Genomic DNA, 15,930 nt, shown 5'->3' on the forward strand with positions numbered 1-15,930 from the left:
CGGTCTTAAGGTAGAAAATGGGTGGACTAAAACTTTTAGTCTAATCTAAAAAATTTCTCATAGATCGACCGAAGCGATTACACTTCTAAGTAGTACATAAAGAGGTTACTTCATAGAAAATGAATTGTGAAATACTTCATTACACCATTGAAATATAAGTTTGCATCTTTGCAAAATAACATTTTTTTGTTATCTCTCACTTTTTCTTTTTCCTTTATTTTTTTTTCCATTTCTCACCCTTGTACTCTCATAGCTATGGATTAATGTAACATCACTCTTTCTTGCCTTGTTTTTGGATAATTCAACCTTGTCTATGTTTTGACAGAGAAAAATATATTAGTAATGTGCAGAATATGAAAATATATTATAATCGAGTAATATTATATACAGTTACAGAGTGCATAAGCACCACATACTCATTCTGAAAAAGAGTAGAGTTCACTATTATAATTTTTTTATATAGATCCCGTATTTACTTTCAAAGTAATTACACGATACTTATGTACTCCACGACTGCAAATATAATTTCTCATCAAAATCACATCAACTAATAAACATAGTTTAATTTTTATTTTTATTTTTTTTAATTATAATTGAAAGGAGTCCAGCAACAAATGGTGTGTTTGACATATCAGACTTGCAAATTAGGAATGCTACTCATCATCCTACATTACACACTTTATATATTTTTGAATTATTTTTATTTTTAATTTAATTTTATTCTTATTAAATTAATTGAGTTATTCTACTTATCATCCATATACCATAAACTCATTATAGGAAAAATTAAAAAATAAAATAAAATAAGTGTAGTGTATAGTATGAAAGGATAATAAATAGAATTATTCATTTATATATAGATATATGTCGAATATTTATTTCTAAACTTTAGCAAACTCAAATTAGATTTAGTTTTTAACTTAATTTTTTGTAATTCTAAATATAGCAATGGGCTTTAAAAAAAAAGAAGATTTGATTTGGGTCCAAATTTCAAATTAGACTTAAATAAGGAAAAGAGATTTATTTATTACTCATCCAAAGATTTTAATTTCCACCAAAATTAGGCTCAAACTAGTGATTAATTTGATGAAAAGTCTTAAATATAATATTTCTAATAATAAATAATATAATATTCTATCAAAAATATATGATACCGAAAATCTTTACCTGATTTTACATCTTCCCAAGACTGAAAGGTAATAAAAATAAATAAATAATGGGCATAAATATTGGCCTGGCTAGTGATGAGCTGGCGCACTGTGATAGACTTTACTCTGGAGTATTCCTTTTAGGTGCTTCCAGGTGTCATACAGCTGTATGATGCCTCTCTTGGATTTACTAGAAAGCTCATTCTACAGAATTTTATTACAAATCTACCATACCCTTTCCTCCTCCCTATTACCACCAGAATCGACAACGCTTCAACCCCTTCACGGAGTCATTTTCATGGGGCCTGCCCCTATAAGTACGGACTAAGAAAGCTGACGCTTGAGCCACTCCAACGGTAACTTCTGCGACACAAAACCGGCTAAACGACAACGGAGTCAAATCGTTGATCGGAGGATGGAATCGTCATTATGCCCAGCCGAAGTAACCACAGCTGTCGTGGTACCGGTATTCGGTTTAGGGTGTTTATGTAATTTCGTCAAACCTTCAAACTAGGAGAATGTTAAAAGGAAAAGCCACGGAGAAGAAAGTTAGAAGTAGCAGCAGTTGCGGGAGAAAGTTTTGTTTTACACATTTTGCTATTCGAAAACTCTGACGCAGTGAGTTGGTTTGATTCTCTCTATTGGTTGTTTGCTGGGGGTGTGAGGTTGTGAATCATGGGCGAGTCAAGTGACTCGGTTTCCGTTGACATTGATATCGTATCTTTTGGAGGGAAGGTAAGCGACCATAGCCACCAAGAATGTCTGATTTTTTTTTTTCGTCTCCTTTTCTTTTCTTCAATGCAGAGTACTTTATTCCGACTTCTATTACGTTCTCTTTCTTATTGTATTTTCTGTGAGTTTATATATTTGTTATTTATCCCTTTTTTCCCTGTTTTTTGCTTAATGTGATTTTGCAGGAGTGCATGGTGAGGACAAGCAAAGGTTCAGTCTCTGTGTTTATATGCGGGGACCAAGAAAAGCCTGCTTTGATAACATACCCAGATGTTGCTCTCAATTGTACGCTGTAACATACGCTTCATTTATTTCACTCATTTAATGGGGTTAATGCTAATTTTCGTGGATTTCTTGGCGTATAGTTTTGATGGGTTCTTGCATGTCTATTCAAAATATGTTCAGGATGAATGAAGCTTTGATTCACTGAGAAACTGTGCAGTCTGTGCTTTATTAATCCATCCTGAAGTTGTCTGTAATGGATCTTTGTATTTCACTTCAAATTTCATGCAAAAATTCGAGTTTTGGATGACTGGGTAGTGTTATTTGCTTTCAGGGGTTTTTAACTACGTTTTTGCTCAATCCAAATTTTCTAGAACTGAAAATATTTTTTCAGTTTCTAGGCGTTTACTTGTTTTCTGGGCTTTTACAGACATGTCTTGTTTCCAAGGCCTCTTCTTCTGCCCAGATGCAACTTCTTTGCTGCTTCATAACTTCTGCATTTACCACATTGATGCCCCAGGCCATGAGGTCGGTATCAGCCATGCATTTATTTAGACATAAGTGTGGCACTGAAAATTCGTTATTTTGTTGATGTTAATGTTAATGTCGTTTGTGTCTTCCATTTGTTTAAGAGTTGTTGCAGGTAGGAGCTGATGTCATTTCTTCAGATGCTCCATTGCCTAGCGTGGACGACCTTGCAGACCAGGTAGCTGAAGTGCTCGATTTCTTTGGGTATGTTAATGTTGTTCTCTTTTACTAATTTTAACTATTGTTTTGCTATTTACTTTATATCGGCAGGAATGGGGGGAATGATTTTGATTTTGTTTAAGGGAATGATGGGGGCTCTAATACACATCATATTGACATACTTAATGATTTCAGGAAATGTTACTTCATTATATTGAATTGTAATTTTTTTCTATTACTCAACTTCTTTTCCTTATAGGGTTTGTTGTTTAGTTATTTTTGTTCAATCTTTGGGCCCCTTGATTTCAATTTGTTTTGGTGTGTGACATGATAATTTTCCTATCCTAATTTTTTATTTTCCATTCTTATCCAAAAATATGTCGGGATATTATGGAGTTCCAAATAAAGAGTTATTGTGGTAAATGTTGGAGAAGACGTCAGTACCATTAAAAATGTGTTATCTTGATGAAGTTGATGAGTTTCCAATCTTATTAACCTTCTTGTTGTAACTGGACAACTGGAAGTCCCCTTTCCTTAAAAAGAAAGAACTCTAGTGAATAAGGAAGTGCCTTTGGTTTTTCAGTTTTCACATGGCCCACTTCGGAATCTAGATATTTTCATAATAAGGCAGCTGGAATATAAGAAAAGGGCAGGCAGCTCAGTTTAGCAGGGTAAAATGTTGAATGAATTTATAGCTATACCAGATTGCACCAATGGCCTAAAATTTAGAACTACGTTTTCATGATAATATATTGAAGCTAGGGGAGTTTTGAATTTTTCCAATTGTTTTGTTGAATATTTGTGTACTGTTTTCAAAGTCATCAGACTTACTTGCATGTTTTATGAGAAAAGCTTCCTTGGAATCTCCTAGCTTCAAATGTGATAGATTAAAAAGAGGATATTGTAGTGTTTTAAAATAATCAGATTTACTTGGATGCTTACTTTTTCAATTACAACCTGGCTAATTGATTTAGTAAAACATATGCTTGTTTTTCTTCATTTTTTTTATTCTAATGAAACACTTTGAAAAGCGTGATGTTACATTAGATTTCATTCATCAAATGAAGTTATCTCATTATATTCTCATTTCATTCTTATTCTGAATAAGAACAAACGTGAAGCTTTGAAATGAGTGTAGCAGATCACACTATTATTCCATTCTGGCTATAATTCAGTTTGTCTTTTACTGATTTTATTTGCTCAACAGTTATTCAATTAGACTTTTTTGTTGTATATTTAATATTTGCATTAATATTGTCATTTTAGACAGTTTTGGTATGCTCTTTGTCATGAATGTTTTACTTACTGTTTCTTCTTCTCCTATCTGGGTTGCTGCTTCTCTCTGTGCTCTTAATAAAACTGACTTCATTATCGAAAAGAAAAATACTGCTTATTCTTTCTTCTCCCTTCTTCCTGACTTAATGGTGTTTTAATAACACTTTAGTTGTCTAAGCCATGGTATTTAGACCTTATATACCAGGCTACCAACATTGTCTACTGGAAGGCAGGGTATGTTGCTAGATTTGTTGGGGAGGGGGCCAGGATGCTTCCAATGAGATTGATGCTTGTTGCAATGAAGAGATGACCCAAAAGTGATGCATATATACATTCAACCTTTCAAGGGCAGCATTTGCCACATTAGCTTGGAGGGTTATAGTTTTTCAAAATCCCAACATAGTTCAAAGAAGTGATTCCACAACCTAGCTAAAGCGGTTATCTCCGTTACTTCTTATGCCCTTTCATTTTGCCCCCTTTTTTCTCAATTATGTTGCACGGTAAACAAAAATTAATTCACCCTCCTGTTCCTTGCAACATTAATTGCCTTGTCTCAAGGTTTGCAATTTATGCTAGACACCCTGGCTACCACAACTTCCTCTTGGCTTGATCTGTGTATAAATTTGAAATTTTAGGGTAGGTACTTAATGCTGCATTTTGATGATAGATGCTGCTACATGTAATGCTGAAGGCTTAGGAAGGTTAATTGGTTAATGAGATTGATGCTTGGTTTGCGAAGCCATAGTTTTGAGAAATTATTTTCTGATATATGTTGCATTATTAATAATTGAATGTTATGACCTGATACAGCCCCAGTAACATCCAATATTTTGGCGCCAAATTTTCTCGTCTCATTTATTACTGTATTAGGTTCTTTAGTTCTTGTAGAAATGAAGAACTAGTATATGAGCGTTAATTGCAATCCAGCCTTGTTTGGTGTTTCCTGATTAAGAATTTGCTACAACATTTATTAATCAAGGTTTAGGGTTTTCATGTTTAATGTAGTTTTTGTTATTTGCTGAAGTAAATGTACATGCATATTTGCTTTGCATTAGGTCCTGTAATGGGGTTTGAACATCATCCTATAATACAATTTAATCCAGCTATTTTAAGCTAGATATCTCTCTGCCCATTCTCGCTTGTAGTTTTTTAAGCAATTCTTGATTTTTTCCACTTCAGGCTGAAAGAGGTTCTGTGCTTGGGTGTAACAGCTGGAGCTTATATCCTTACCCTCTTTGCAGTAAGTTGGCCAAATGCAGCTGCACTGTATTTGTCATGATGTTCTTATTCTGCAAGTCGTGCTTATTTTTTTTTTGTTTTTGGTTACCATATCGCAGATGAAATATACAGAGCGGGTGCTTGGGTTGATTCTGGTGTCCCCTATCTGTAAAGCACCATCGTGGACTGAGTGGCTCTACAATAAGGTTCTAATCACCAGGACTCTGTCAAATGTGCTTGTGAATGTGAAAAAATATTATGTGGCAGCAGTCATGGTACATAGCTAATTGGAATATATGCAATTGATGTAATGAAGGCACCATTAGATATCAGTGTCCAGAGTGGAGGCTGAGATGAGTACCAATGAACTTTTGTACAGTACTAGTGGGTAATTTAGTAACCTGACGCTGCAAAAGGGCAGGAGGGGATCTTTTGTGTGTAACTGTGCTATTTGATACCTTCAATGGGCTGCACACACTGTTCAGTCTGAACACTCCCTAGCACTGAACCCTTCTTGTGGGGTTCTGTCGGGGGAATCGTAGGATAACAGAGTTCTTAAGCATTACACAAGAAAGATCAAGATTAGACCTGCAATACAGCCTTTTGTTTAAACTACTTTTTTGTTTTTTGTTTTTTTCCCTCTTTGAGAAGTAAAACTAGAGAATCAATGCTTGCGAGATTTTTGTATATGATTGCATGAATTCCACTTTTGCAGGTGTTGTTGAATTTGTTATACTTCTATGGCATGTGTGGCGTACTGAAGGAATGCCTCCTCCAGCGTTACTTTAGTAAGGTACACCAAATCACCTCATATTTCAGGCACTCTGCTCTTAAGATATGTTTTAATTTTCTTATATTTCTTGTAGGAACTTAGATGTGGCATGCATGGTGCAGAGTCAGACATAATACACACTTTCAGAAGGGTAGGGAAATCTCAGTTTCAATAATTTTTTGCCAATGTATTTGATTTAGATAATAAAATGAACAAAGTGATAACTCTACCTCACTTGAACCACTTATTTATTTTTTCTGTGATGCGCTTAAAGGTACTGGATGAAAGGCAGAGTTTGAATGTCATGCGGTACCTTCAAGCAATTAATGCGTAAGTCTTTTCCATATGCATTTTATTTTGCCGGCTTCTGGTTCCATGTAATTTGAATTGCCCCCCCCCCCCAATCATGAATGAAGGCTTCAACCTGTTCTTATAGTTGACATCTTCATGTGGTGCCCATTTGAACTTGACATTATATATTTACAGTTGAAACGAACTTATAAAAAAAAAAAATGTTTACAGTTGAAACGAGAAGCCACATATCTGGTAATTATGCATTTCACATTACAAAATTTACCCAAAATTGGTATCTGTCTCGAAACAAACTGCATGGTAAACAAGGCAGCTTATATCCATGGAATGGTGATAGTATGGTTCTGTAGATCAGTATGGCAAACTGAAAAAATAAAAATAAAAACAAAGCCAAATTGAGTTTTAATCATGCTGGCTTCTTGTTGCTGCATTTACAAATTCAACAAATTACATATTGTGTCAACAACACCTGGGTATATTGATCAGATGGTCTATCTGCAGGAGGCATGACCTTACAGAGGGCTTGAAGAAGTTGCAGTGCAAGACACTTATTTTTGTAGGAGAAAGTAGTGAATTCCACGCAGAATCTGTGTATATGAGTGCCAGAATGGGAAGAAAAAGCTGTGCTCTTGTTGAGGTAGCAGGCTTTTCACACCAGTTTCCTCTTCCACCATATATTTTCCTCATTCAGCTTTCAATTGTGGTAATGAGATAATTAGCTCTGAAAAAGACGAACAACGTACTTTTACAGTCTAACATGAGAAGGATAATAGCCGCATGGAAGAAGAAAGAAACAGGAAAAAAGAATTACACATTGGCATCTAGCACAGTTTTCTGCTGCTAAGAGATGATCAACTGGGTCATTCAAGTGTAAATTCTTATCAAATCATAAATCATTGTTGATGATCTGCAACTTTATGATTTTGTGGCCTCTGATTGTGGATCAGCGAGCCAAGAAAAAAAGACTAATTGGTAGTTTGAAGAACTCGTGTTTATTTATATATATATGATTCAGATTCTTGCTTTTGAATAATGTTGTACTTATTACTAGAGGACCCCGTGTGTGTATGGCACATTATTATCCTACTTTCACTTTCAGTCAGGTGTACTGACTTATAATATAACAGTTCTATTCTTGTGCATTACAGGTTCAAGCTTGTGGCTCGCTGGTGACGGAAGAGCATCCAGATGCTATGCTAATTCCTATTGAATTCTTCTTGATGGGGTTCGGTTACTACAGACAACAACATTTTGCCTCCTCATCAAGTAATGGCTCTAACCCAACTAGCCCTTCTTGCCATTCATGCATGGCACCAGAGCTTTTCTCTCCAGAGAGTCTTGGGATCAAACTTAAACCGATCAAAACCCGAGTAGATATTGAAATTTGATGCAGATGACTATTTGAAGTATGTATTCATTACTCACGTCTCCTGCGAAGCAATGTATATGGGGGGCCGTGCTGTTATCTTCACACTTACAGCCGTCACAGATTTGTAATTTCTTCAGGATAGCGTATTCTTTGATTCTGTTAGTTGGGTTAGGAAATTGGTGATCATGACTACGAAAATTTTTCAAACTTGGTTGTAGATAACTTAAGGGGATCTGATCTAAGATGGAAGATGGAATTATTCTTTTGGGTTAGGAATTTGGTGACCATGACTGAAGTGTCTGTAATATACATACTTTTGTTACTCTGGATCTAATTCATGGTCAATATTGACTGAACTAGAAGGGTACTATTTATATATTTGTCTCCTTATTCATGAAATGGCTTTCCTGAGTATTTGCTTGTGATTTTAAATTTTTAATCTTTCTTTCATCAAGGTTTCAAGTTACAGCCTATAAAAACTGTATGCAATGTTATGAACAAAATCATTTTCAAGGAATTACCAAATCGATCGAAGATTTGTCTCAAAATAATCTCGCAAAATCATAGTGCTTTTATTGTAAACAGGGGTATCATTGGCAATGTCTTGCTAGCTTATGCCGAAGGCACCCCTCTCTTTCAAGAGGATTTGCAACATGTCAAGCCTTGGTACGGTTCTTCACTCTGCATCGAATTAAACCACATGCTCAACCGATTGTGCAGGTTCTCATCAATTCTTGAGTTTCATTCTTGCGAACATACTCTCCAAGAGGGATACTTAACATGTTGGCGATATGCATAATGCCTAGTATCTATCATTTACACTAAGGAAAAATCTAATTGTAAGCACAATTACGTACTAATATGTGTATCAATCTAACATAATTCGTCTAAAAGTAGATTTTATTAAAAAGAGTACTAATTTAAATTTTAAATATAAAGTAATTAGTATTGATACGTAAATTAGTACGTGACTTTACTTGTATGTCGTAAAACTCTTACGCCAAACATGTACTCAACTTGATAAATGCTATAATGAAAATAAAAGAGAGTTATATGGACTTAAAATTTGGTTTGAATAAAGCTTATGATTAGAAATGCCTTTATAAAGGTGTTGATGAGAAAGATGGGCTATGAAGAGGTGAATTCAGATGAACATGGGCCCATGGCTTGCATCAGGTCTATAACTTAAACTTAATTGGTGCTTGTTAACTGTATCGCTCCCTCTAAAGTACTATACAAGCGGACCTATTGTCACTCTCTTCAAGGCCTAAAAATCCACTTCTATCCCTAAAATTATTTTAAGCAAATTCTTCTCTATAATTTAGAAATAATCGTTGCCCCCTCAAAATTTTACTAAAACCCAAAAATCCTTCCCCTATCTTAAAAAAAAAAAGTCTAAAAAATCCTTTAGTCTTTAAAGAGTTCAAAATAACCTCCTAATTCTAATAAGTTTGAAAAACCTCCTTTTGAAAAATTAAATTAAAAATGATATAGAAATTTTTTACTAATTAAACTACAAATCAACCTAAATTTTTAATAAAGTCTGGATCTTTCAAGCTGAAAAATGTGACCCTAAAGAGTTTCTAAAAACCAGAAGATGTATTTTTCTAAAGCAACAATTAGTATATGACTTTTCTCTATTATACATGTCTTATTCCCTTCAACCATTTTTCCTACTCTTTTCATTAACATAATTTTAAATAAAAAGTACTGAGAAAATTATGGTTTATAATTTGAAATATATTACAATCAAAATGTACCTTAAACATATATATTCAACTTAATAAACATGTTGGTATTTTTTACTGTCTTTTATTATGTTTTTTTGTTCCTTTTTATATAATAATATATGAAATAAATAAATCATATATTAAAAAAAATTATAATAACTCGAGTTTGCCACGTCGAATATAAATTTATGGCTACAGCATCGTAGAAGATGACTCAAAACAGCATGGATGAGTTGGTGGAAAATGAGTAAGTCAAAGGCAAAAGGAAAAATAAGTTCTATGACAAGGAATTTCTACTAAGGCTTAGTTTGGAAATAGAAACAATTTCATCTCATCTCATCTAATTATTGTAACTTTCTTAAATTCCTATGCAAAAAATTTTGGAATGCTATTAATTTGATGGATAATGGATTCATATGGAGGTTGCGAGATTGTGCCAACTAGGTTTGAAAATACAAGTGGCTTTCATCTTTTAAAACCTATTGTGATATCCTGGACTTTGCCAAGTCTTAATTCGTATTTTTATTAGCAATTTATATATAGTTATTGGGACATGGAAGGTGATAGAGGATGGCTAGAGATATTTTTATATTTTTGGATATGGGAGCATTAGGTATGGAAGCCCACAAGAAAGGCTCACAAGGCTCATAGGAGATTTCGGCCCCTATAAGGAAACCTAAACCCAATGACCAAACCCTTGCCACTAGTGCCATATGTCATAGATGTGAGGCACTATGTATCTAGTCATGACAGTGGACTAAGGTCATACATGTGAGGCACTATGTATCTAGTCATAAGAGTGGACTAAGGGAGGAATAGATAAGTATAGGGAAGCCAAGGGATGGCTTGCATACCTACACCTCATCTTTTGGCTAAAATTCGAGTTTCAAAGTCGATGCTCTTGGAAATAGAGCTTAGGGAAGACAAAAGAGGATTTTTTCAAGCGATTTGCATGGGGAAACTGAAGGGACACAAGGGGATTTCAGAATCAAGATATCTTCAAATCTTGCCATGTGTTAACCATACAATGCACAATGAGCTTTTAGAAGAAAATAGGAAAAGACTTTCGCACAAAGGACTAATCTACCCTTATAATTTCAGCCACCACTATTCCAAGCATAACCATCATTTGCCACTTGTCAACCATATATTAGGAATTTAGGGAATAAACACCTTGGTTAGCACATTGGTGTCACTTGGCAAACATGCTTGAAGGCTTTAGAAGAAGTGAAGGAGATAAAAATGATGTAGGGTTTGCACACCTAGGGCACAAGCCCATTTCACCTACCCACATGCCACATGTAGGAGTGTAACCGGTCTAGTCCGGTTTTAGATAAAATTTAGGACCGAACCGATATGTACCGATTTTACATTTTTCAAAACTGATTACACACTAGTTACCCTCCTAAACTCTGTTTTTACCAGTTTTCTATCATGTTTGGTCCGATTTTTTAGTTTTAATGTACTTTATTATATAATACTATAGTGATAATATATTGTAGCATATTATAATATATATTATAATTGTATTATAGACTATAGTGATATATTATACTATATTATAATATATAGTGATATAGTATTAATATAATAAATAACATGATATAAGATTTTAAAATTTAATATTATATTAATTAGTAATTTATCATATAATATAAAACTATTTTATATATAATTATATATTATATATAAAAATTATATACAATAGAAAAAATTAAAATGTATATATAAACTGGTCCGGTTTGGTTTTAAAAAAAGAAAAATGGGAATCGGACCGATTTTGACCAGTTTTAAGAAAAATAAAACCGGTACAGAACCAAACCAAACTCGAAAACGAACCGATCTCACCGATTTGGTTCGGTCCGGTCCGATTTAACGGTTCACTAGCTATTTTTTTATACCCTTAGTCACATGTCTCACATGCACACCTCACATTTAGATACATTGAACCTGGATGTAACAATGGATGAGAAAAATGAGGGGACATGGTTTTGGTAACCCCAATGGACTACACAGGCACCAACAAGATTTTTGTGAGTTCCAAAGAGTTGTGCACACTACCTATAACAACCTCGTCTCGAGAAGGGTGGAATCGTTACGAACATATTTGTCCTTCTTTCTTTCTTTTCTTTCTCTCACTTCTCATTTTTTTAGTAATATGTGATAAGTATGAACATGACACACGTGTACTCTAAATTTCTAATTTAATAAAGGGAACACCTGATAGACATTCTATTCAAGTATTAATTCATAAGAGGCTTTCAAAGTCCATCATACATTCATAAAAACATAAATATTCTAGTTAGGAAGGGACTTAATCTCTACCATACATATAAGAAGACACTAAGTCAATGTATAAGGGCTTACCATCACCCCACCATAACAGTTACACCATACCAAAAGATACATGGTTTAAAGTCAAACCCGATAAAACGTCATGACAATGGACTCATCCCAACATAAAAACATAACATCCTTAAACATAACCCATCATTCATGTAAGGTCGAACCAACAGAGAAGACACTAAACTTCTACCTCTCCCTCTGCAGTAATGCCCTGCTTTCTAGCCTTTTTGTCATTACCTAGATGTTTAAAATATAAACACAAAGTGAGTCTAATACTCAGTAAGTATAATATCATGTCGTTAATGTACTAATCATCTATTCTTTTTCTTTTGAAAACATGCATACATAAATATTTAAACAGTACTTTCATGCATAAACATTTAAACAATATTTTCATGCATAAACAGTTAAGAGTTTAGTTAGACTTTCATGCACACACTTACTTCATACTTTCATGCATACGTTTAAATCATACTTTTATGCATACCTTTACTTTCATCTTTCACTTTCATTTGGCCGGTACATACTGTTAAACCCCATGTGTTAGGGTTAGCTGTCTTTTAGACATGATTTGGCCCGTGGCCACGGGTTAGGAATCCATTCCGTCAGGGTGCAGTACTGGGTGCACCGCCAATACTATTTACCCGGCATTGCAATCTGTTTGGTCCTTTGTTACCATCATTCATTTATCAGTCATGGTCATTACGTAGTCTCATACATTAAAACATTCATTTCCTTTCAATCATTTCTTTCTTCCATTCAGTCCTTTACTTTTCAGTCATTTTCATTTAACAATTCATTCATAGAAAAACGTCATTTAAAAGAATGAGTTTAAACATCATCTTTCATGGAATTACATATTTTCATACCTTAACTTTCCTTTTATTTCTTTCATATTTTCATCAGCTTTTCTTAGTTCGATGAATATGCATTTATTTCTAAAAAAGAACATTTCATGTCATGCTTACATATAAGTAGGGCATTAATATTTTGAAAGAGCATGTATGAAAATCTCATGACTTAGCATCTACGTGCATGCATTACCTTATACACATATAAACAATTATAGTCGATAGGGTGCTTAACATGGGCTACCAAGAAAGGCTTGTACATAATATATACATTTATAATTTCTTTACAAGAACATTTGAAGAGAGAGATATTCTTCCATAAGAGAACTCTGTGTGTAAGAAGCATGGTCATAGCTACTTACCTTTATGCTTCTCTAGACTTCCAATCGTCAATATAAGTCCTATTATAATAAAATAACATAAGTGTGTTAATACTTATACAATATTTCTTTAGCCATATCTTTAAAAGAGAAAGTCAAGATATTAAAATTTAACGTCCTTTCTACTCTTAAAGTTATCTTAATTAACTAACCACTCGTCTAAGCTTTACAATAATGACATAAGAAAATAAATAACCTAGTTAACACGTATTATTTAGTTAAGTATAACAAAGAAAATAACTAGAATAGCCCATTAAGTTATTTAAATCCTTAACATCAAAGTTTATAATTAAATCATTTAACACTCTTTTTTAAAACAAGTTTATATGATTACATATAATCTAACACTTCTAGCCTCCTAAGGAAGAAAACATAACACCACTTTCAAAATAAACTCTCTACACAAATACTCATACCAAATTTATTTCAAGAATCATTTAAGATTTTAAATAAGTTCATTTGTTAAAACCCTCTTTTATTTCAAATATATATAAAAGCACAATACCAACACAATCTCCTTATATATTTGGTTACTCAAAATAGTCCATAAATACATATATATGAAAGTCACTACAAAATACAGCTCATACATAATTGGTCACTCAAAATAGGGCATATATATATATATAACACAACATCAAAACAACCTCATATATATGTATATACACGAAACACAATCTCAAAACAGCCTTTCATATGTATTTACACGAAACACAACCTCAAAACAACCTTACATATATATATATATATATATACACGTAACACAACCCCAAAATAGCCTTACATATGTATATACACGTAACACAACCTCAAAACAGCCTTATATACACTCGGCTAAGCAAAACAGAACACATACACATATAGATACCAAATCACAACATAAAGAGATGAAAAAAAAAAAAAAAGACTGAACACAAATTCCACACATGGTTCGATTAGTCTTAACAATATCTCAAAACCGAATACATACATATATATATATATATATATATATAAGATAATTCATGTATTTCAAAATCCATATATTACCCATACTAAGAAATGAGTTAAGAACCTTTTATCCCCAACTTCTTCACTTCTTGGAAGATAAAAGCAACTTGAAATTTTCAAACTATGAACAACTCAAAATGGTGTGGAAATGAAATATATTGTGACGCCCTCAAATTCCGTTTGAGATTGGACGGACATTTGAAGCGTCGAGACATGCAACACAAGGTTACCCGCCCTCGTTCATGACATATAAGATGCAATGTTCTTAACATGCATCTAACAATATGCAATATTCGCAGCGGATAAATTTTTTTTTTCTTTAGCAATACTATGCACCAAATTGAAAATATCCCAAATACTTAAAACATACTTCATACATAAAAACCCATTGAACAACTAAGATCACAACACTAGTCCAAAATGGTTATGATCCAAAAAGTACTAGAGATGCAACTCAATCGTACAAATAGTAATTTACGTTAATTACTATATTAACATTGATGTCGCACCATCGCTTAGTCAACTGTGTCTAGTTGATCAGCTCCTGATTCTCCTTCAGGTCCTGTAACAAGATCTACCATTCGGGGGGAATGGTAGTTGGGACTACCAAAGTGAGATTTGATTACAAATCTCAGTAAGTTAACAAAAAAACTTCCACACAAGCTAATGATGCATGGATGACAGTAAAAGCATAAATGCATAATCAAATTCATAAGTAATTAAAGCATAACTTAGCGTACAACATAACATAATTGATATAACTTAAATTGAAACATGAACTGAACTTGACTTGACATAAACTTGATTTGAAACTTGACTTAGCATGAACTTGCTCTGAAACTTGAATTAACATGAACATGATATGAAACTTAACTTATCATGAACTTTTTTTGAAACTTGACTTAACATGAACGTGATATGAAACTTGACTTATCATGAACTTGTTCTGAAACTTGACTTAACATGAAAAATACATACTCCACAGTTGTTGTGGCCCCATGTATTCTACATGTAAATACATACTTCACAGTTGTTGTGGCCCCATGTATTCTATACAAACTTGACTTAACATGAAAAATACATACTCCACAATTGTTGTGGCCCCATGTATTCTACGTGTAAATACATACTCCACAGTTGTTGTGACCCCATGTATTCTACGGAAACTTATTCTTTAACTGCTTAAATACACACTCCACAGTTGTTGTGGCCCCATGTATTCTACGTGTCACAATTGCTATGTCTCACGTAGTGTATGCATCACAATTGCTGTGACCCCATACATAAGTAATCAAGATAAAATGTGACTGGAATACGAAAGGACTGAAGCCCTGACGTAACATAACGTGATTTGAACATAACTTGAAATACATGACCAACTTGAGATAGAAATATTTCGTAACATGACATAACATATAATAGACAACATATTTAACATGACATACTTGCAACAGTGAATATTACATGACTTGACATACATGTAATAGATGGCATACTTAGCATGATGTACTTGTAATGTACAGCAATACATGACAGAATATATTATATAACAGATAAAAACTGATGACAGAATAAATTATGTATAACAAATAATTACGTGATGACTTGACATAGCATGACATATATTATAACACACATACATACACTGTAGTTCCTTTACTTTGCACACATACACCGTAGACTGCTAGTAAGTTAAAAGCTAACTTACCTCGATCTCCGCGTTTCTTATAAAACCTTAAGCGCGATCACGATGAACTGTAATTAGTGATTCTAAAAGTTAGCACTAAATCACTAATAAATTGAAATATGGAAAATACTAACTTAAAGAGTAAAATTTCTATTTTACTCTCTGCATGTAGGAAAATGACCGTTTTACCCATAACTTAAGGATTTTACAT

At 33.5% G+C, this 15,930-nt stretch overlaps 1 protein-coding gene across 2 annotated transcripts; it reads left to right on the forward strand.

Annotated features, from left to right (window-relative positions):
* The first annotated feature begins 1,533 nt into the window (after positions 1-1,533).
* LOC122317370 (protein NDL1-like) lies at positions 1,534-8,134 on the forward strand. Of its 2 annotated transcripts, XM_043134434.1 has the most exons (12): positions 1,866-1,883; positions 2,066-2,165; positions 2,286-2,416; positions 2,533-2,630; positions 2,746-2,834; positions 5,244-5,304; positions 5,402-5,488; positions 5,998-6,075; positions 6,149-6,205; positions 6,329-6,384; positions 6,868-7,003; positions 7,515-8,134. In XM_043134434.1, the coding sequence occupies exons 4-12, from the start codon at positions 2,535-2,537 to the stop codon at positions 7,752-7,754; spliced, it is 900 nt and encodes a 299-aa protein (XP_042990368.1). In that variant the 5' UTR covers positions 1,866-1,883; positions 2,066-2,165; positions 2,286-2,416; positions 2,533-2,534; the 3' UTR covers positions 7,755-8,134. The 2 variants fall into 2 exon arrangements, with proteins under 2 accessions (XP_042990367.1, XP_042990368.1); XM_043134433.1 differs by lacking the exon at positions 2,286-2,416 and having other exon boundaries at positions 1,534-1,883.
* Positions 8,135-15,930: the final 7,796 nt, after the last annotated feature.

The sequence above is a fragment of the Carya illinoinensis genome, chromosome 7 (genome assembly GCF_018687715.1).
Source record: "Carya illinoinensis cultivar Pawnee chromosome 7, C.illinoinensisPawnee_v1, whole genome shotgun sequence".
NCBI lineage: Eukaryota > Viridiplantae > Streptophyta > Magnoliopsida > Fagales > Juglandaceae > Carya > Carya illinoinensis.

Bases quoted from the DNA above. Each gene is read 5' to 3' on its own strand.
- LOC122317370 (XM_043134433.1), top strand. From the start codon at position 1,824: ATGGGCGAGTCAAGTGACTCGGTTTCCGTTGACATTGATATCGTATCT. The intron at 2,835-5,243 runs GTATGTTAATGT...TTTCCACTTCAG, and splicing joins GAAGTGCTCGATTTCTTTGG to GCTGAAAGAGGTTCTGTGCT. The intron at 6,385-6,867 runs GTAAGTCTTTTC...GTCTATCTGCAG, and splicing joins TACCTTCAAGCAATTAATGC to GAGGCATGACCTTACAGAGG.